At 35.2% G+C, this 22943-nt stretch overlaps 1 protein-coding gene across 1 annotated transcript in view; it reads left to right on the top strand.

Annotated features, from left to right (window-relative positions):
- The window catches only part of LOC129003062 (E3 ubiquitin-protein ligase SHPRH-like), a 41229-nt gene that overhangs the window by 5983 nt on the left and 12303 nt on the right, over window positions 1-22943 (top strand). Inside the window, exons 3-10 of the mRNA XM_054431277.1 lie at window positions 1652-2482; window positions 3903-4025; window positions 4974-5205; window positions 5707-5965; window positions 7896-7998; window positions 14507-14639; window positions 14867-14976; window positions 16449-16586. Coding sequence (XP_054287252.1) covers window positions 1652-2482; window positions 3903-4025; window positions 4974-5205; window positions 5707-5965; window positions 7896-7998; window positions 14507-14639; window positions 14867-14976; window positions 16449-16586 — 1929 coding nt within the window. The remainder of the gene's footprint in view (window positions 1-1651; window positions 2483-3902; window positions 4026-4973; window positions 5206-5706; window positions 5966-7895; window positions 7999-14506; window positions 14640-14866; window positions 14977-16448; window positions 16587-22943) is intronic.

Genomic DNA, 22943 nt, shown 5'->3' on the forward strand with positions numbered 1-22943 from the left:
GCACGCTCCGGTCAAAGACCTGACCTTGGCCTACTTGGAGGGGATTTGGCTGGCGTTAGTATGATTCTTTTCATCTGGTATCTTTCTATTCATAACACAACAAGGAAAGTCCTAAAAACATATTTATGATAACTCAACCTAACATAACCGCCGCAGTGCGCTGTATAAAGGTACGTTTTGCCTTAAGCGACAGGTGCGACGGTCGCTGCGCGGCAGTCGCGGGGTGGTAGACTGTTTTGCTTGGAGCGACAACTTCTTCTTCCTGGCGTCACGAGACGTGGTACCGTCAGTGCACCTAACCTCAAAAGTGCGCACTAAGTATAAAGTCACTAAATAAATTCGATAAATTCACTTAGTAAAACAGGCAAAACTTAACAATAAAGTATTCTTTATAGGCCTAGTTATTTGTTATAAGTAACATTCCAAAACTGCCATATCACAATCCAAAATGTAATAAAATTACTCAATTGTACTGTAGTACACAAGCATAACTTGAATTGGAAATCAGTATTATAAACAACCTCCTCACAGAGTGAAAATTATATTTTGTTGATTGTATAGTAAATGAAAAAAATACATATTACATTATATAGGTACTCCATTAATATTTGAATAGCCTCTTCTTAACACATTACTTTAATAATTGGCATTGTATATATTTACATATGACACGCCTAACTTTTAAGCCAATTTGATCAACAACCATTTATACAGAACAATATTTTATTAAATCACCTAAACGAAAATGTAATTAGAAGTATTTAAAGTTGACAATCTAAATAATCTACTAATATGTTAAAATAACTTATAATATAATAACATAATATTAAACTAACCTGACGTTGTCCTTTATTCCTTGGTCTTTGTAGGATATAATATAAAGCGCGGGGTGTTTTGCCATTTCTTCTAATAAACTGTAGTCTTCCTCACCACTAAAATTTAACTTGTCGCTAAGCGACCGTCGCTCCTGACTGGTCTTGGAGCAGTACCCAGCGACTGCAGCTCGCGGCTCTAGCGACAGTAGCTCCAAGCAAAACAGGACTATGCAAAACCCCTTTGATCAGTGTCCCGCGACTGCCGCTCAGCGACGGTCGCTGCGCGACCGTCGCACCTGTCGCTCCAGGCAAAACGTACCTTAAGGGTGGCCTCCGGATAGTACCAAAGTATCTTGGTCTCCTCACCACTACTCAAGGAATTAAGAAAAAAGGTTCTGTTTATGTTTTTATTCGTCTCAGGTGCTGTAGCCTAATGGGATTTCATAATATTTTCCACAGCATCACATCGCTCAGACCAATCAGTTACCATCCCACCTCTCTAATTTTCTTTTCTTAATATTCCTAATCCTATTTTCTTACATTGAGAAGGTATAATCTATGATATTGTGTAAGTAAAGGTAGGGTACATCATTGTACATTTATTATTGATTCTTTTATCCGTCACAAATTTATATAACTTAACACAGTTTACCTCAATTTCATGCAAATATAAGGGGCTAATACTGCCGCCATGTTCATTGAATTATTCAATATTGTGTTCCTTATTACCGGATAAAGGCTCACTCGTAATAACTTACTCTAGGTTAGGGCCTACCTTATATTTTTTTAAATCTGTAAAGTTTAAGGTGAGTAAAATCCTTTTTGTATCTTTTTAGGCCAAAGAACGTTTGAAACCATGTGGTATAAACGAAGAGCGTGATATAAAAAAAGAAGTTTCAGAAATGGAAATTGTTGAAAATGATGAAAAATCAACTGTTGAAATTAATAGTCAGAGTATGCAAACGGAAAACCTAAATGATGTTATTGGCAGTAGGCCTATTCCACAGAGTTCTTTAGAAGAAATGTCAAAAAATTTAGAAGATCCTCATTCTAAAAAGGAAAATAACGAGGAGCAGATCAAAAACAGAAAGAAAAGAGGTAGAAAGTCTACATCTATTGATTTGAATTTAAAATCATTGAAAACCGATGATGGTACTGCTTCTTTAAAACGTGTCAGATTTGATATTCCGGAAGAGGTTTCAAAACCTAGTAAAACTAGAAAAAGAAAAGCAGAAATTGAAGAGGTAAAATCTACTGTGGAGTCGGTCATTGATGATGTAATCGTCAACTACTGCTACAACGGGGTTGCCCCGAAGCCGAAGAGGAGGCGTCAAGCTGCTGTCAAGGCGGAAGCTCGAACGACTAAAATGGTTTTGCAAGCTTGGTACGAAGAGAAACTGGCAGAAAGCAGTGTGGGTATGAGACGGACTAAGAGGTTCCAAGAGTCGTCATTCCAGTGTTGTTGTGTGATGGATGTGTATTCAGACAAGGTGGTGGAGTGTCCCAAGTGTGAGACGTGGCAACACTGTGATTGTGTGGGGTATGACAAGGACCAGGCGGACTACGAGTATTGTTGTTTCCGTTGCTGGACCACACTCCCGCCTGTCCCCTCCTGTGGGACGGTCATTATCTCTCCTGAGGCTATATCACAGCAGTGGATCAGTGAGGTGAGTAGAGTTCAATCAAGTTTTTTATTTTATATGCTTCTATAAGTCAATTTGTTTATTGTGGGTTATGTTTGTTGTTTAGCTTTGCTACTTTGCAAGTGTTATTTTAAAATTTGATCATCAACTGTTAATCCTGATAAGTTTTAAGATTGCTTGTTTGATTTTAGCGAATTCCCATATAAGGAGGCCTTAAGTTAACTTATTACAGTAGGTCTCTTAAACCTGGACCCGGGACCGACTTACTTTTTCGTATTGAGGTCTCCAGAGGCCAAAAACATCTTTTAATTCAAATTCATAATTTTTTAGACGTTAGCTGCATGATAACTTAAGCAAAAGTCATCAGATTTTTTTTATGGAATCATAAATTTGTAAACCTACATTTATTGAAACAAGATCACAAACCAGCATGATCAGACATAAGGGAATGGGGTTTTAGAGGGGATTTTATACATATTCTTTTAACAATAGGTTTTTCCCATTTTTGGCCCTAAAAACTTAGCCTAAGATTTCTCAAATTCTTTCTAAACCATTTTGCAGAGCTTAATTACGCTGCGCTTAGAAGCTAAGGAGAAACAAAAACTGTAAATTTAATGTAATTAATTTAATTACATTAATTACATTAATGCATCATCACCTGACTAAAGGCCGGCGCGCACTAGCATGACCACCACAAAACGCCCAACCAGTCGTTGTTGTTCACCATGCGACCATAGCACGACTCGACCACGGCAACGAATGTTTACCAAACTTCAGTGTCAAGATGAATGTTGAAGAAGTGACTGAATGTGTAGCATTCTCACGTCCATTAAACATCAGAGTGATCTCCTCGAAAACTTCCTTCTTCATCCCTATTTTGACATAATCTACATAATCAGTAGATTATGCCAACAGAGGGATGACGAAGGATGTTTGCTGATAGATCTCATAAACAGGACCTTTCTTTATTAGCCATAATAAAACTCTCAGTGTCAAAAACCTGCAAAATTTTACTAAAGAAGTCACTTCACAAACCACAAAAAAAAAACAAAAAAACAAATGCATACTGTTTGATTGATATAGGTCTACTGGGGGTTGAGTGGTGTACTGGTCGGGTCAGAGACAAGTCGAGGGTAGTGCGCGTCGCCCCATTACGATGTGTTGTATTTTTCTAGTAGTGATCGTGTTTGGGCTAGTGCCAGCCCTAAACCACCCTACAGCTTTTTATAGCTTTTTAGCATAATATGTATAGAAACATGTTACCTGTATTAAAATACAAAGGCCTATTTGTATTTAATTAGTAACAGACAATAGACCATTAATTGGTCTATAGTCTGTGTTAGTAGGTAGGCTAATTGATCACAGACTGCAATATTTCTTCATATTTTAGGTAGGCCTATGTGTATATTAATCAGGAATTGTAAGTTATATTAAACTTGTCTAGATTGAAAAACATGTGGATAAAGAGAAGAAGTTGAAAGTGCTTGTGTATGAGGGAGTGAGAGTTAATGGGTACATTCAGCCTCATGACTTGGCTTCTTACGACATCATTGTAACTACATACGAGGTAAGTTTTTATTTAGTTACTATTAATGAATATCTGTTACTAGTTTCTTTAAACTATAAAATTTACATGCGTTTTAGCTCTGACAAATACACACATACACTTGAATCTAAACAAAAGATGATATCAGCTTCTCATGAACCCAACATAAAATAAGTATCCCCCTTGAATACAAAAGTCCGCTGTATTAACAATATTCCAACAGAAAAAGTCCTCTATTTGTCATTGAGAGACCATTGAAGGCATTATGGAAAGTCTAGTTGCCTACTAGGTTTTCCTGTCGTTTCATTTTTGTGTTAAATTTACTTTTTTTGTGATAAGTTATTGGTTCATTATAATTATGTGTTAAATTTGTAGGCTTGGATATTTTCCAATTCTTATTCAATTAGGCCTACTATAGAGAATGTAAATATTATACTATCCAATTTTTAAAATGTGGTATAAAAATTTAAATTACAGTCAAAGGTTTAGATAAGAGCTTATTAATCTCGACCAATATTTAGCAAAATTTGTCTAAATCACTTATTTACTTATCTAAATCCCTTTATTTGGAGCCTATTCAGTTACAACCCATGTTTTCTCATAGGAATCTATTTTATACAGTTGGCAAGCATGTTAAACTATTTTATGTGTACAATCAATTAAATGTAAGTTTAATGCAATGGAAATCATGCAGTAAAAAGTGACAATAATTGATGGACAGATAGAAATTAACTAGGTTAAAACCAAATGTTAAGATATACTCTTTTACACCTTCATCAATGTAGTATTTTTTATGTTCAAATTTTATAAAAAAAAAAATATATTTTTCAATCCCATTGTTTTTAAATTGTCATAGCCAATTACAATATGGCTTATTTATATAATCACAAAGTTCATTAGCACTTTTAAACAGCTTTGGTAATCACTAATTCTCTAGTAAACTGGTTTAAAATAAAATGGATGATGCAGGTGCTGAGCAAGGAGCTGAACTACACTAAACCAGTGAGCCGGTCGCTGCGACACGCCAAGCGGTTCTTTGCCCCGACATCACCGTTGCTGTTTGTCGAGTGGTGGCGTCTGTGTCTGGACGAGGCACAGATGGTTGAGGGGTCGAGCTGCAGGGCGGCCGAGATGGCCAAATTGTTCTCTGCAATCAACAAGTGGGCAGTCACCGGCACTCCGATACAGAAGGCCGTCAATGGTATTAGTTGTCAATCGATTAGAGAATACAAAGTAGTAGACAATACAAACTATACCCAATCCTCTAGGTTCATCATGCAGTATGGAGCATCCTTAAACCATGTATTTCAAATGGCAATAGAAGCTATACTAGCTAAATTAGGATTCACGGCACACTTCTCGGCTTATTAAGGTTTCCTCACACTTACAGTACTAATTTTAGATAGGTATAGCCTATAAAAGTTAATGTGATGTTCCCAGATATGATTAGGGGTTAACTCCCAAAAAAATTTTTTTTAGAATAGCTTAACAATCAGACAAGAGATTCATTTAACTGTAATTTTTAAAAAGTTTGATGTTGGTTGTAAGAAAGGACTGAAGTCCTAAGTTTACCTTGAGAAAGAAGTCAATTAATGAATTTAATATGTATTCATTTCCAAGGTAGTGTATATGAGACAAGTTTGCATTATTGTTTTTTCGTACGATTTCTCAAGTCTTGATCATTCTTCATGTTCCTTTCTAGATTTGGTCGGATTGATGGAGTTCCTGGCGGGTTCGCAGTATCCAGAGTTCCTGGCCCTGATGCACCAAGACTGGCGCTCCTTGCTGCGCCTGGTGCCGCGGATGTTGTGGCGCTCGCAGATGAAGGATGTGTTGGCAGAAGTGGGTGTTCCACCACAGACTGTTGTCACTCACACACTGGACTTCTTCAAGATAGAGAAGTACTTCTACAAGTGCACACACACAGAGTGCTCTCAGCAGTTTGTCAACAGAATATCCAGGTGAATTCAATATAAGTTTTGATGTGTATTAATTCTTGATCTTGATTTGTTAAAACCCCACACATAATTTGGGTTATTCTCATCTAAAATGTCACGTTTGTCTTGTTAGCGAATTTCCCTATAGGGAAGTAGCTATTACCGTAGGTGGCACGGTAAGACCTTGCCTAGAACCGATTAGGAACCCCAAAGGCCAAAAACATCATCCGTTCAAATTTATATGTGCCCGTTAGCACAATAACTCAAGTAAAAACAATCCGATTTTGATGAAATTTGGTATAAACGTGTAAAACTACATTTATTCAAACGAGTTCGCCAACTGGCATGATCGGACTATGGGAACAGGGGTTTATGGGGTAAAAATAGGTTTTTCACATTTTTTACTCTTCAAACACAAAATTTCACAATTTCTTTCCAAACCATTTTGTACTAGGTGAATCCCGTCGAAATCAACGGGTAGTGAATTTGGCCACAAATCTTGAACATTTGTGGAACCACATCCATAACCTATTCCGGCTTTGTTGGGAACAAATTATGCAAAAGAGATGAGATGGGAAGGTACCGTTTTATTTAGTTAATACCTGAATTTTCTTTAATTCACCTACTTCACCAAAACCATAGATTAAACATACTCCATGCTAAATACTTGAACATAGCTCACATCCTCAACGTACTCCTTAACACTTGCATGGCTTTTATTCTATAACACAATTTTCTACCCGATTATCAAAAACTTCCATAATAATTAATAATCTCATAAACCTCTGACGTTCTTTCTTGAATGTAATGATAAATGAAAAAAGGCAAGCTCCAACCCCTACAAACTATAAAAAACTTGCCATGCAGTAGAAAATCAATTTTAAAATCGTTAGATAATAATGTAAACATTTCATTTTGACAGATTCAGTTAATGCTCATAACAGCTGGTTCATTAAAAGTAGTGTAAAATTATCCACATGGCCGTAATGTAAACAAATCTGATAAGGGAACTTTAAAAGCCTCTGGGGTGGAGCCCCAAGGGAATTTACCTCGTTTCTCTTTTGATGGCTCATCTACAGACCAAGACCTTTCTTTAGAGACCCATACCAAGTTTCTACGCCCAGCCGTTCTCTGAAATTAGCTGTGACAAAAACACGCTTTTCCTCCATAAGAATAACATGGGATGGGAATTTAAAAGCCACTGGGGCAGAGCCCCAAGGGAATTCACCACGTTTCTCTTTTGATGGCTCATCTACAGACCCCTTTCTTTAGACACCTCTACCGAGTTCCTAAGCCCAGCCGTTCTCTCAAATTAGCTGTCACAAAGAAAAACAGTTTCAAATTAATATATAGATAGCTTAAAAAACAAATAATTTAGTATGTAGCCTAGAAGCGTTATTAGGCGCAAAATGGATATGGAGAAAGTTCTAAAAAATTGTAAATTTAAAATTCCCATGTTATTCTTATGGAGAATAAGTCAACTGTTGTAGTTAAGTTAACTTTGGAAAATACATTCATTTCCTACTAAACAATTTTAAAATTGTTTACAACAAAAACACTTTTACCCTCCCTTTTGCAGCTAACGTAAGTAACCTACTTGTGAAACTAACTCTATTTAAATAGTTAATGTGATATTTTTAAGGATAATTTTTTTTGTAAATCCAATTAGGCAAATGGAAATTCCCCTAGTCTCAGGTTTGCTGCGGCAGGGGTATTTCTCATTTTGACCCCCAAAATACAAAATTTCCCAATTTCTGTCTAGACCTTTATAAAGGGCTTAAAAAACAAATAATTAAGTATATCAAATGGTTTTTGTACAATTATTGGTAAAGGAGAAAATTCCAAAAAAATTGTAAATTCAAAATTCCCATGTTGGTCTGAAGCATTTGTGAACAGTTAAATTCAACAATTAAAGGTAAAGAGTGTTGTTTATTTGTGCAATGATCTGTTGCAGGTTTGGAGATCTCAATATTCCTCTCAAGAGTCTAGACCGTAAGCTCATCAGTAGTGTTCTGAACCCCTTGTTAAAACTACGTCAGGCGTGTTTGCATCCTCAGGTGGGTACCCTGCATTACCGGTATCAATACATTTCTATCATATGTTTTTTTATATTGGCTATTCTTTTTTTACCAGAACAACACTTGGACCTTTTCTGTTAAATTCACTACTGTTAGATAGTTAAATGTAGGTATAAGTAATTAATACATCAGCTGATTTATTATTATTAAGCTTGTTAGTAAATATTCTGTTTAGGTTGATGTGTTTAAGAATCTATATAAATAAAATTAGAGTTTTGTCTGTACATTGCTCAGAATCATAAAGTTTAAGGTCATTTTTACGTTTTATACATTAAAGAAGCCGAAACAAGTCTCATCTAAATTTCTGTCTGTCTGTCTTTCTGTAACACTCAAGACGGCATTTTACGCAATCTTCTCCAGGAAAACGAGAGTACCTATCACGATCCAAGTCATTTTGATGTATTCACTGGATTGGCGAGAGTGTCTTTAGCCATTAAAATATGGCCTCACTACTTTGTAAATAAAATTACGGACGTTCAAATATGCAGTTTTGTGCGATTTTTGTCAAGTTTAGTTCAATTTTTATCACATAATCATCTATGAAATAACGAACAGCTGTTCGGATCAAGATTATTTTTTCTAGCTGTCACTGATATGTTTACAAATGTTGTTTACAAATGTTGTTTACAAATGTTGTTTACAAATACCACAACCATTTCCGATCACATTTTGAAGGCAAATCCTAACCAAGTAAGATTAAAAACGTTTTTCTTACATAACAGATTTAATTAATCGCAAGTGGAATAATATAGTGTAACCGTAAATGATATTAAATAACTAGGCGTCATCCAGGTCAGGAACCAGATATTCTTTGTGTATAAAATTGTTCTTGAGGTTAGATAACCAGAAAGAAGACCTTGAATCAGTGTTGTATAGGGCTGGAAAACTTAAATTTATTAATGATCGTCGCCAATAGCTTACAAACAAGGTTTCCACTCATTGACGGCGCTTCGATGGCGGTTGTGTAAAGTGTAAAGTAAACAACTGCAGTGGGTGATTAACAGAGGTTTACGGTTTATGGATGATGCTAAACTCGCTTCCAATGTGTCACTTTCTGTTCCTACTCACCGTGTGATGCAATCGCTGGACCATACAGCCAATAGGCCCATAGCCCATCTCTTGGGTACTTACGCCTACCCAATTATTCATAACAACCTTTTTGACGATGATCCTTGATACCAGTACTTTTCCCTAGAATACACGGCCTCCCTACTTAAGAAATAAAACTACAAACTCCAAAAACTCAGCATTGTGTGATTTTTGTCACATTTCTTTCTAATGTTAATAGATATACCAATCATTGTTTAGAGAATACGTAATCTATTAATTAACAAAAAGTTGTTTATATAAGGTTGTTTTTTTTTTTTTTTTACTGACACCAATAAGTTTAGGCCTAAATTAAAAGTTGTTTATGAATAAAGCAATTAATGGGAAATAACTTTGATTGCCGATAACTTTTTACGAGAAAATTCAATACCAAGAAATCACTAACCTTGGGACTTGATTAACGCATTTAATTGGTCGAATGTACTTTAGTTGCTAACTGTAAATGTTGGTTTTTGGTACTGGTTCTTTTCCTTAGAACCATTGGTAGCAGCAAGAATAATTTTTACGTACCAACACATCACTGTAATTTACAAATTAGTTATCGTTGGTATTGCACCTTATTTATACAGTCCTATTCAGTTTAATTGATGTCTTAACTGTATAAGTTTTGCTTTTTCTGTCTGGACAGGGCCGGTTTAACCCATACGCAAACTAAGCGGCCGCATATGGCGCCACGAAAAATTGGCGCCGTGGCGCCAACGGAACATTTTTTTTTTAGTTAACAACGTAATTGTGTTTATTTTTGCTCAGAGTTCAAGTATTCAAAGCACCACAATAAAGGCATTTATTCTGTTTGTACCAACAGCATATGAAAAATGCGTATATTTGTACAGCACTACAACTCAAGGACTTAAAGGCCTGGTTCCACAGGATGCGGAATCTCCGCCGTGCGGTGCGATTTTTTCCGCTGCGGAATTAAAACGACACTGGTTTAATGGAGTTCCCATGTATGCGGTTCCAATGACTTGCGATTCCGCGTCCCGAAATTTCCGTTCCGCATGGCGGAGAAATCATACTGGTCTGAGAGCAGTAGCAGTGCGGATTCCGCCAGCGGAGAAGATCCATCAAATATTGTGGCCGTGCAGTTTCATTATGTCTTGTGCTGTAAAAAGAGTTATAGATGAACGATTATAAAGTAACACCTATAATCGCAACACCGATTTTCAACAAACTTACTGTTAAAATAAATTATTATAATACATTTAATATAAACTGTCGAAATGGTAGACCTGACGAACAATTATCCTGAGATGTTTGGGTATCAAGCACGATTACTAGAAAAATACCGGTATGGATCATAAACATAAACAAATGACGTTTTTGGCCCGAAAATAAACATAATTTAACATTGCTTAAATGGAACTGCCAAAACATATGTTCAATGCTATTAGTATAGGATTCGGGCCAACAACGTCATTTTGTTTATGTTTATGATCCATACCGGTGGTAGTGTTAAACGGGATCTCGTGATTGAAACACCTTAAGTTTTGTTAAATAAATAGCAAAAATAGGCCCCTTCACTGTCTCGATTCTTAAATATGTCACTTTGATCACTGTGACTTGACGCTAACAAAGATAAAAGATCGACAACATCATCATCAATGTCATCATATAGCATCAAAGCCAAAAGGGCTTTCCTCTTTCTATCCATTCTCTTCGCTAGTTTGGACAGAACTGAATCTCCGCAACGTTATTTTCGCAGTCTGTAGAACCACCCCTCTAGATTTTTCGCTGCGTAATTTTCCGCTGCGAAAAATTACGCACCGCATGGCGGAGATTCCGCATCCTGTGGAACCATAGCTTTAATGCCATTTAGTTTCGATTTGTAGTGAGCTGACGCTCGACAGTCGGAAGTCGGCAGCGTACTACAGCGCGGCACCTGTGGGTTTCATTTCATGACTCATGTTCTGAACCACATTCTGATGTTCTGAACCAGATTGATACCAACTCTGCAATTAAAGAATTTGCCAAGATCAAAGCTAGGAAAATTAGTTTTCAATTGCTAAGAGCTTTTGAACTGTTCAAATTGATAATTTTGTATTCTTTTTGTCAAGGTAATAAATTTGGTTTTTCATGTTTTCTTCATGTTTAATGTGTTCAATTAAAAATTCCTCTCTTGTCATCTATCTACACCTGTTTTTCATTGTAATAGGCTTTAACTTATATCGTATCCAAGTTATCATGTAATAGTATATTACGTTACTAGTCCTGAAAATAAGTGTTTACCGGACGAGTGTGGTCATTCCCGTGCGAGACGGTCGAGTACGGGATTACCATACGAGTCCGGTTAACACATTTTGGACAAGTTACGTACGATAGTTTACGCCATACTACTAAATCTGTACAAATCCTTACATATTACCACCAACTAAAGGACTGAAAATCACTAGTCATAACCTTTAAGAGAGGTTATGTATTTGTTTATAACCACTCATTGTCACCCAAATACAGTGTAATCAGCTGATTGGTGTCCGGTAAAACTCATTTCAGTACAGTAGTACGCAATGAAACCCCATTTGATTAAGCTGGCGGCAAACAGCTGTTTTCTGGACTAAATCCTTGTGTGGGAAGTTCGTCAAAATAGTGTAGTGTGGCTCACATTTAGAAATAAATTGTTAACAGGCCGTGATGCTCGTCAAGCATGACGTCACGATAGAACACGGCAATGACGTAGGTATTTATTTATTTATTTTCCAAGGAAAGATTAAAACAAGCAGCTGATCACAAATGGCAAACATTACGTCATTGCCGTCTTCTATCGTGACGTCATGCTTGACGAGCATTACGGCCTGTTTTTTTAGTGTAGCCTTGGTTTTGCTAAAGTTTATACGATGAGTAAAAGTGTAAAAATGTTAAATTCCTGCGAATAATCACTAGTCTTTTATTGCAAGTACTCTTCTAACCTAAACGTATAAAAAAGTTCTTAAAAAATCACAAATAGAGTTAAATAATGTTCATGGGTTGTGGGTGGGGTGGTGGGGGGGATTCTAAGTGGCGCTGATTCGGGTGTTCGCTTAACTCTGAAAAATTCCTAGAACCGGCCCTGTGTCTGGATTCCAAAATGTTAGTTTATGCTAAGAAAATGATAACTCATTTAAGTAAAACATTTGTTTAGCAAACCATCGTGAATTGTTTACGATTTACGTTGTTATGTTTTAATAGTTCATTGCCTATTTTGGTAATTTGTATCATAAATCGTCATAAAAAACCAATTTAAATCGTCTGTAGTACTTAATTTCATATAGTAAGCATTCATTTCGACAGCATTTCGCGTCATCTTCGGTCCAAGCAAATATAAATTGTTATGATAAAGTTTGATGACATTGACAAAGATTTCAAATATTAATTTTATATGTACTTGTTATGCTTAAAACGTAACAAATTCCCTAATTAAGTTCTGTATTTTTGTGTGTATGTCTGTTTGTAACGCATTAATGTCCTTATTTCTTAGTGTCACGAAAAGGACAATTTGAGCACCTTTGATAATGAAAATGTCAACCCGAATAAAGTGTTAAATGGTGAGGTTGAGGTAGTACTTTAAATACTTTTAACCATTGTGGAAAGTAACTTTCAACTATAGGCCTACCTTAGGGCTATGACTCATAGATCTATTTCTCATAGTAGGCCTATAAAGCCTTTTTAGTTTAATCATTGGATTTAACATATGGACTAACATATGGGGTGACATGACATTTAATTGCGAAGCGTTTGTTTTGGCTTGAAACTGTCAGATACTGTATTTGCGAAGGTGTATATATAATAGTTTTGCCAGCATATCTGAAAATATGCAAACCAACTGCTGTTCTTAATATAAGAAGGTTTCAACCCCGTGCGTAGAACGGGCACACAGCTAGTTCAATAAAATGGTTGTTTTATATATTTTGAATATAATTTAGTGTAATTCTACCACTAGTGGAATGTGCTTAGGTTAGGTTAGGTTTTTTCTAACACTATACTGAACTCTATACTAACCTAACCTAACCAAAGTTTAATTCACTACCACTTCTGTTGCTAATAAATCTATTACTCTAAAAACTAGTGGTAGTGAATTAACGGAAAAGGTCCCAACACTTGAAACACATTTACACTTATAGACTAGGCCTACTGTTTAACAAGACAGTAAATTGGACTCATCAATCATCCTCAGACCCAATACCTAGGATAATAACTATTTATAAATGTATAAACGTATTGGGTTTTTTCAAAATTATTTATGTTATAATCAAGGATGTGACATAAGGCCTGGGTTTTAAAGATTTTTTGTGAGGATATCAAGCTTACCGAAATGGTAGAGTCCAATCTGGCACCAGAGACACAAAACGTTAAACTTTATATACAAACATTAGAATATTTCACTGTCGACAGCATTTTCAAATAAGAAGTAAGAGTTTACTTCCAATATATTTGGTATACATATAGTGTTCTCGTTCTGTGTCCCTTATGTCATGACCATATACAGGGTGTTGAAAATGTCTGGAACCAACATTATATCTGGTGAGTGGTTAAAGAAAAACAAATGATATTTTGTGTACGGATATACTATGGTTTTACCTATCTTTTGGTGCCTTATGAAATTTTTTACCACTTATAGGGAACGTCCTGTGGAGGATGCAGTAATAAGTTTAAATGGAAGCCTATGGTAAATGATACATCATTTTAAAGGCCATTTTTTTCTGAGTAAGGAGCCACAAGTTTCATCTCAAAAGGACCACCCTAGCAAAAATGACGACTGTTTGAAATTTAAATAACCACTTATAGGGAACGTTCTGTGGAGGATGCACTAAAAAGTTTTCTTTGAAGCCTATGGTAAATGATACATCATTTTAAAGTCCATTTTATTCTGAGTAAGGAGCCACAAGTTTCATCTCAAAAGGACCACCCTAGCGAAAATGGCGACCGTTTGAAATTTAAAAATTCCGTTCCCTATAAGTGGTTTTTTAAATTTCAAACAGTCGCCATTTTTGCTAGGGTGGTCCTTTTGAGATGAAACTTGTGGCTCCTTACTCAGAAAAAAATGGCCTTTAAAATTATGTATCATTTACCATAGGCTTCCGTTAAAACTTTTTACTGCATCCTCCACAGGACGTTCCCTATAAGTGGTAAAAATTTTCATAAGGCACTAAAAGATAGGTAAAACCATAGTATATCCGTACACAAAATATCAGTTGTTTTTCTTTAACCACTCACGAGATATAATGTTGGTTCCAGACATTTTCAACACCCTGTATACATTAAGTCATACACATTAAGTACATTAAGTCATTATTACATTAAGTCATATTCATATACAAATGATTGAGAACAATATGTTATGAGGAAGTTTTAACTAATTTTTATGCAGAAAAAACAAATTTGATTGATCAGTTGTAATTGTTTGTAGGCTGTGAGAGGCAAGTTTGTGTCATTCAAGAAGACCATGACGATGGATGACTTGGTTGCTCAGATGGTCACCAATGCTAAGCTGGACTCTGAACAAGCTTTGCGACAACTGGTAGCTACATTGAACGGCATGGGTATGTGTTCTTGAATAGAGATATACAAATTAAAATACCTTTGCCACAGAAAACCTGCAGATTAAATAAATCTAAAATTTTCTGATCGGTTGAATAAGTGCTAAAATATTTCAGATTTTTTTTTTAACGAGTACCATTGTTCGCTGCTACAAGAAAAGTAATAAAGTGAGTACACTTGTCTTTGCTATTTGTGTTACCCGCCTATTCTAACCACAATGAATTGTTAGGTGCACTACACATCATACTGAACCAGTGGGCTGATGCAGTGAATGCTTATCGTACCGTGTTGCATCTGGAGCAGGAACACAGCGGGAGGCTCAAGATAGACTCATTGCAGGTAACCTACAACCCTACTTCATTTACCGTACTTGTATCGGATGTTAATGGCTGGACAGAGTTCACTTTATATAGCCTATTTTTTTTTATGTGATGTGTAAAGGGTTGGTAAGGTTGTCATTGAATGATGTGCACATCTGCAAAGCAGTATTTACACCTTTGATTCCTTTCTCATTTACAATTATCACAATAAAACTGTATTTACTTTCACAAACTTAAATGATTTTTTAGCTAATATAAGTCATATGCAAAGAGTTCATTCCATCAAAAATATGACTCGAAGGTTTGTATGCCTATGCAGCATTTTGCCATATAGACCAGAGAATTTTCAGATCAAGAAGCATATACTAATATTATAAATGTGATAGTTTGTGTGTTTGTTTGTTTGTTTGAAGTTCAATCACACATTAACTGCTGGTCGGTTTGGGTTGAAATTTTGTATGATGATAGCTCACATTCCCGATTAACATATAGTCATATCTTGGTTCGATGTCTATAATTCCAGGGTAGAAACAAAGTATGATGTCTTTTTTTTAAATTTTGTTTTTCTATTTTGATCAGGCTTTTCCAAAAATATTGGTTAGAAAGAGAAATAAAAAACGTACATGGATAACCAAAGAATTAAAGATAAAACAATATATTCAGCTGACTAAGAAAAGGCTAAACAGATATTTCCAAAAACATTGAAAATTCCCAAAACATTCAGAAAACCGCCTGGAATATAATCAACTCTGAATTTGGGGAAAATGACAAGAAACCATTAAAAAATACAATTTTAAAACAAAATTCAGAAACAATTTTAGACCCTGGTAAAATTGCAAATATGTTTAATGGTTGTTTTAGCAACGTGTCTACAGATTTAAATTTAAATTGTAACAATCAGAATGTGACGGCTGATGTGAAAGCTTATTTTATCGATGACTTGTTTGTAAAGCCAAAATTTGAGCTGAAACCGATCACTAACTTGGAGGTGGAAAAAAATCATTCAATCTTTAAAAAATAAACACTCCAATGGGCATGATGAAATTCCTGTAACAATAATAAAAGCTGTAAAAACCTACATCAACAAAATTGTATGTCATCTCCATCTGATAAATTCTTCGTTTGTATCAGGCATTTTTCCTAACATTATTAAAGAAGGCAAAAAGAATTCCTTTACGAAAAAAAAAAATACCCTAAAAAATAAAAAAAGTTTAAAGTTTGAACTATTATTGTTGAGGTATTGCGTTTTGTTCAAGGAAAAGCTCCAGGTTAGGATTGTGACTCGTAGAATAAAGGGAATAAGCTTACGTAAACCTCATAAAAAGACCAGACAGGCCTTAAAGCACACAGAAGACGAAGGAAGTACAATATTTGGTTTTCTGAGTGACTTTGTCAAGTGTAGACAAAGTCAGTTGGACAGAATTATTGCTGATTTCTGTTTGGCATATGTTTTGTCTTACTAATTTGTTTTTGTTTTTTTTCATTTTCTAGAGGATCCACGCAATGCACAATCTAGCAGAGGTGCTGGACGGTGGGTACGAGGGAGTACCTCCCACATTGAGGGATGAGAAACTGAGAGAGGATGTCAAAGCATTGGAGCTGCGCTACTTGGGCAAACGGGAGGCTCCGGTAGGTGGCAGTATATGTTATAAGGTGTAGGCCTACAGTGGACATAAGTGAATACTGTAATGGCAATATTGATTACATATTCAGAAATAATATAGGTAGTTGTTTAAAATGGACTTCATTTTATATTAATTCTAGTTTATCCCTGCAGCATATAACTGGCTGTTCGTCTGATGTATGATTAACATACAGTTTTATTAAAAAAGGAAAAAGGCAAAATAAATGAAAACTAGATAAAATAGTATATTTCATTACTAGAACTGAAAGTGGCATTTTCTGGCTCGCGCTCAAGTTTTTGTGTGAGGCAAAGGCCTCACACAGGAAACCCCAATTTCACGTAAGAGGCGAAACTGAGGACGGGAATAATGGAGCAAGCGCCGGAAAATAACTTTCAGTACGAGTTATCAACGAAACTTTTTCATCACAACGCAAAAATAAAAATACACAAACACAGAATAACAGACCTTGGTAATATTACAATTATTTTATTTCTCAATTAATTTGTTTGGACATCAAAATAAAATAAAATCTTCTAAAAGGAAACCTACGTATATTACTCAATAATATGTACAGCTGATTCAAATCATTAAATCAAACCGTAACAAAACACTTGGGGGCGTAGTGCGTAAATGGAGAACTAATCAAGAGCGAGGGAAAGTAAATTTAGAGCAAGGGAAAATCAGCTGTTCGATTTTCCCTCGCCCTAAATTAGAGCTTGGGAAACGACTACTTTCATTGTTGTCAGCTGTTATAAAAAATGACAAGAATTTATTAATGTATTAAAAGGTATACTTATAAATAGTACATCTTAATCCAGTGTCAAGTAAATTCTATTGATATGACAAATGAGTGGTTCATAATAATTTTATCTGGTCGTTTAATTTTATTTGGTTTTCTTTAAATTTACAAACTGAAACATTTTGTGATCTCATCCATAGTTGTTGTTGTGATTGGCTGCAGTTGGGGAGTGATCTTGTTCAATCCACAATGAATATTGTCGCCTTGTTAGGTAGCTGCCGTTGTATCTTTACAGCCTCTTGGGATTGGGTGCTAGCTTTCGGTTCACTGCAATCACTTTGGGTAAAAGGATTTGTCACCGCAACTTTTCCTTTGCTTGGAATATGAAGACCCTCATGTTCTACAAATCAACCAGGATACAATGATGTTTTTTGCTCTCTTGCATACCAGCAAATCTTGGCTGCAGACTTCATCTCTTCTCCACATCTTAGGACAAATTTGGAAAACCGATGTAGCCTTCTATGTTGAGTCAAGCCGTATCGACAGTTTCTCCTCTGTTTAAACACTCAGTCTTCTCCTTCGCAGTGGACTATTGGTAAACATTTTCTAGCCATGAGCTGAAACAATACAAAAACCGTTAGCTCTTTTTACATAAGTATCTAAAGGCTGGATAACAGCCACATAATGCAGATAAAAAAAAAACTACTAAAACTATTAACGACTGCTGCCGCGCAATGTTGCCTGGCTGCCTGTCATCGCCCGAGACTGGTCCCAGCAACTTGATGACGACTCTGCTACACACGGGACAACACCCACATTGGGGCAGTTGTCATACGTCGATTATTAGGTGCAGAAGAACGACTGCTACCGCGTAATGTTGCCTGGCTGCCTGTCATCGCCCGAGACTGGTCCCAGCAACTTGAAGACGACTCTGCAACACACGGGACAACACCCACATTGGGGCAGTTGTCATACGTCGATTATTAGGTGCGGAAGAACGACTGCTACCGCGTAATGTTGCCTGGCTGCCTGTCATCGCCCGAGACTGGTCCCAGCAACTTGAAGACGACTCTGCAACACACGGGACAACACCCACATTGGGGCAGTTGTCATACGTCGATTATTAGTTGCGGAAGAACGACTGCTACCGCGTAATGTTGCCTGGCTGCCTGTCATCGCCCGAGACTGGTCCCAGCAACTTGAAGACGACTCTGCTACACACGGGACAACACCCACATTGAGGCAGTTGTCATACGACGATTATTATGGTTTTCTGCTGATCAGGGTTTTACAACTAAAATGTTATTCTAAAAACTATGATTTGAAATACAGCAAGGAGGTACTTATCTTTTGTTTCCCAGGTCTTGTGGTTAGATATTAACAATCGCCCAGAGCAGCAATGGTGGGATCTTGCAAGAGAGTTGGGACCAGCCCGAGGTATAGTGTGGTTGTAGGGCTATCAGCTTAGGTCTCCTAAATTGTCCTTCAGCAGTCCTATAGTAACCAACAAATAAAAACGTTACAATGGTTTAAAGTTCTTATCTTATATTAAATTTAGCACCTTCAAAACTTAGAGGCTTGCAATGGTATTGATTGATGAGCAAAAGTTACGAGCAAAAAAATTTAGTGCAAAATACTTAGCAAAGAATCAATTCAAAAGTTTCTACACCAAATGAAATAAAACTACAATAACACCAACACATATAAATGGAACATTTACACACATAATACTGCTGAATAAATACAAACTTACCCATGGCAAGGCCTGGCTTGGTGTTTCGCATCAATAGCAGGTTACCAGATTGTGCAGGAGGCTGTTTCTGAGTCAAGGTTTCAGATTTCAGCTAACGTTGTCCAGTGTATGTGAAGTTTGCTCAGCCCCTTTTGTATACCTTCTTTTGAATGATTGCTTACGCTTACAGTTGACAATTTTATTTTTCATCTATGAATTTTTGTTCTTCCTTTACTTTGGGTTAAGTGTATTGTAATGAAAGATATATGTTTCTATGGATACGCATATTCAGTTAGTTTTATCAATGGTTTTATTAATACTTAGCCTTGTGTTGGATTGAACACATCGCTGTATAAGCATTATGAATTTTATCTTGCCTATTGTCCTTAAAGTTTCAATATTTAATTTCTAAATCAACAAACAGTGTTATAATTTGTTCAACACATCAATTAATTGTTGATTGTATCCTTCCTGGATCACTTCTAACCGACTTCTAGTGTTATGTGTTATGTTCTTGTGTTTCAGTCAATTCTTTCAGTCTTAGTATTGAGTGTTAAACATGTTATCACTATAATTATAATTACAAAAAAAGGTATATTCTTGATCTCGGTAACCTTCTCAAATATCCCCTGTCAGGTTGAAACTTTGCCTAAGCATTTTCTTTAGGGTATAAGTATTTGTTTCTTAGTAAAAACAATTCTAAAAATCGTATAAACATGGATCTATAATCATTTGCACATACCCTTAGAAAGGTCGAGTCCTGTAGATGAGCAGAAACCCATCATCATTTACTGGGTCATTCCATATCAAATCAACTAGGCTCTCAACCTGACCATCTTGGATTTTGATGAAATTTTGCATACTTGTAGAATTTTGAGTCCTGAATCCAAATATGCTTTTTAAAAAAATCAATCTTTTATAGTTTTTATGATATAAATATTTGAAAATGGTAAAAATTGGCGTTTTTTACCGTGCGCGCAAATCTAAAATGTTGTCTAGGATGAGTTCTATTGGTCCTATCAAGTTGTACAATGGCTCATTTTAAAGAGGATTCAAATGCCTTTAATCTGATACCAAACTCAACCTACTTTAATAAAAAATAATTATTTTTTTTAAATTTCAAAATATGTTTTTGAAAAAAAATTTAAGATAGTGTTTTTTGAAAAATTTGAAAATTACATATGTTAAAGAATGTAATCTAGTAAGTACATTATAAAAATTTCAAAATGGGATGATAATGGGATCACCAGTTATGATAAAAATACTTGACTATGGTTCACTGTTTCCAAGCATTTTGGCGCATACAGCGTGTAAGTACTAACCTAAATGTATCATTAAATAAGAGTCTATTAATTATATGATTAAAATTAAAAATATCTGCCTATATTTTAATAATGTATGTCATATTTTGCTATAATATAAACTAAATCTAGCAAATAAACAACATTATTCAAGTTAACAGAGTTTCCGTCAACCTTTGAACATGGGGGCTACTTTGAACAAACTTTCCACTTTTCATATTTTATTTTTTTCATATTAATTTTATCTTTAAATGATAATGTTTAATTTTCTATTCCCAGATAAATACTCTACTTAAAAAAAATATTTAATAGAGCATACTATGGTTCTACAAAAAAATTTAAAATACTTATTTTTCACTGAAATTTTTTAGTAAAAAAAAGTCGTCCAAACTTCCATGTCTACAGTAAACCCAGTAAGTTTATGATTTATGACTTACTGGGATTAAGAAAATACCTGCTTTGATTACTTTATAAGCAGTAATAACTTAAAAAAAGAAGGAAAAAATTACCCGATTTGCTGACCCTTACTTATGGCGTCGCGACCATTAGTTCTGGAGCAAAATTTCCCGGACATGAAACAAAAATACTTGGGTTTTAAGTGTTATTTTTTAAAATGATTTTTCTAATGAAAACAGATGTTTTGAGCTTTAGTTATTATTAGCAGCCATAATCCAATTCCTTTATTTGACTGCTATGGTATTTAAAAAATACCCTTGCAAAGTTAAAAAATAACCGGACGGACATTTTGAAAATTCTCCGTAACTTTTATTAATTTTTGACATATCAAAATAGAAGTTATACAGAAATGTGGTTTGTGGTTTGTGGTATTTAAATCCACAAATTAGTTTTCACTATAACAATTTTAATTGTTAAAGTGAGAATACGATATTTATACTTATGAGCAGACATTTCCCCAAAACTAAATAATTATCATGGAATATTATCTATGTAGGCTATCAATAATAAGGTTATTACAGGATTTAAATAGATTGATCACAGTATATTGTGTGACAAAATTATCAATGCTTGTTTGTCTCTCTCTCTTGTCACGAGAGGAAAGACAGACAAACATGGACCTATGGGTTTTGGCTCAGGTTCCTCAGTATTTTCCAGTTATGTTGCAACGATTTACTGTAATCAATCTTTAAGTCTGCCTTTTCACTAGGCTGGAGACACTAGTCAGCCACTAGATCTGTGCAAAATCACATTGTTGCTATCACTTTACGTTTACACTATCAGGTCGCAGCGACCCACCTCGGCAGTAGCGACCCGGTCTTGAGAAGTTGTAATTTGTTTGACAGGTACACAGGTCTAACTTATGTTTGTCAGTCTTTCCTCTTGTCTCAAGACCGGGTCGCTGCAACCTGATAGTGTAAACGTAAAGTGCTTCACAATGTGATTTTGCACAGATCTAGTGGCTGCCTAGAGTCTCCAGCCTAGTGAAAAGGGAGACTTAAAGATTGATTACACAGTAAATAGTTGCAACACAACTAACTGGAAAAGACTGAGGAACCTGGACCAAAACCCATTGGTCCATGTTTGTCTGTCTTTCCTCTTGGGACAAGAGAGAGACATGTCAAAAAAGCATTGATAATTTTGTCACACAATATACTGTGATCAATCTATTTAAATCCTGTAGAAACCTTATTATTGATACATATACATAATATTCCATGATATTTATTTAGTTTTGAGGAATGTCTGCTCATAAGTATAAATAATGTATTATCACTTTAACAATTTAAATATTTATAGTGAAAACTGATTTGTGGATTTAAATAACTTTGTTAACTTGAATAATGTTGTTTACTTGCTAGATTTAGTTTATATATAGCAAAATATGACATACATAATTCAAATATAGGCTGATATTTTTAATTTTAATCATATAATTAATAGACTTTTATTTAGTGATACATTTACGTTAGTTACACGCTGTATGCGCCAAAATGCTTGGAAACAGCGAACTATAGTCAAGTATTTTTATCATAACTACTGATCCCATTATCATCCCATTTTGAAATTTTTATAATGTACTTACTAGATTACATTCTTTAACATATGTAATTTTCAATTTTTTCAAAAAACACTATCTTAAATTTTTTTTCAAAAACATATTTTGAAATTAAAAAAAAAAATATTTTTTATTAAAGTAGGTTGAGTTTGGTATCAGATTAAAGGCATTTGAATCCTCTTTAAAATGAGCCATTGTACAACTTGATAGGACCAATAGAACTCATCCTAGACAACATTTTAGATTTGCGCGCACGGTAAAAAACGCCAATTTTTACCGTTTTCAAATATTTATATCACAAAAACTATAAAAGATAGATTTTTTTAAAAAGCATATTTGGATTCAGGAATCAAAATACTACAAGTATGCAAAATTTCATCAAAATCCAAGATGGTCAGGTTGAAAATAATTTTTTATTGGTTGATTTCATATGGAATGACCCTACTTCGGGACTAAGAGCTATGCCTTACAGGTGTTCATAGTTTCAATGCAATCTAATGGAAGAGTGGTAATTGATCAAATCGGTTTGTTTTATTTTGACAGCTGTTAACAGCCTATTTATGCTTAAAAAATAT

Source organism: Macrosteles quadrilineatus, unplaced genomic scaffold, assembly GCF_028750875.1.
Source record: "Macrosteles quadrilineatus isolate MER2022 unplaced genomic scaffold, UCM_ALF_1.0 Scaffold_9__3_contigs__length_116548681, whole genome shotgun sequence".
NCBI classification, from domain to species: domain Eukaryota; kingdom Metazoa; phylum Arthropoda; class Insecta; order Hemiptera; family Cicadellidae; genus Macrosteles; species Macrosteles quadrilineatus.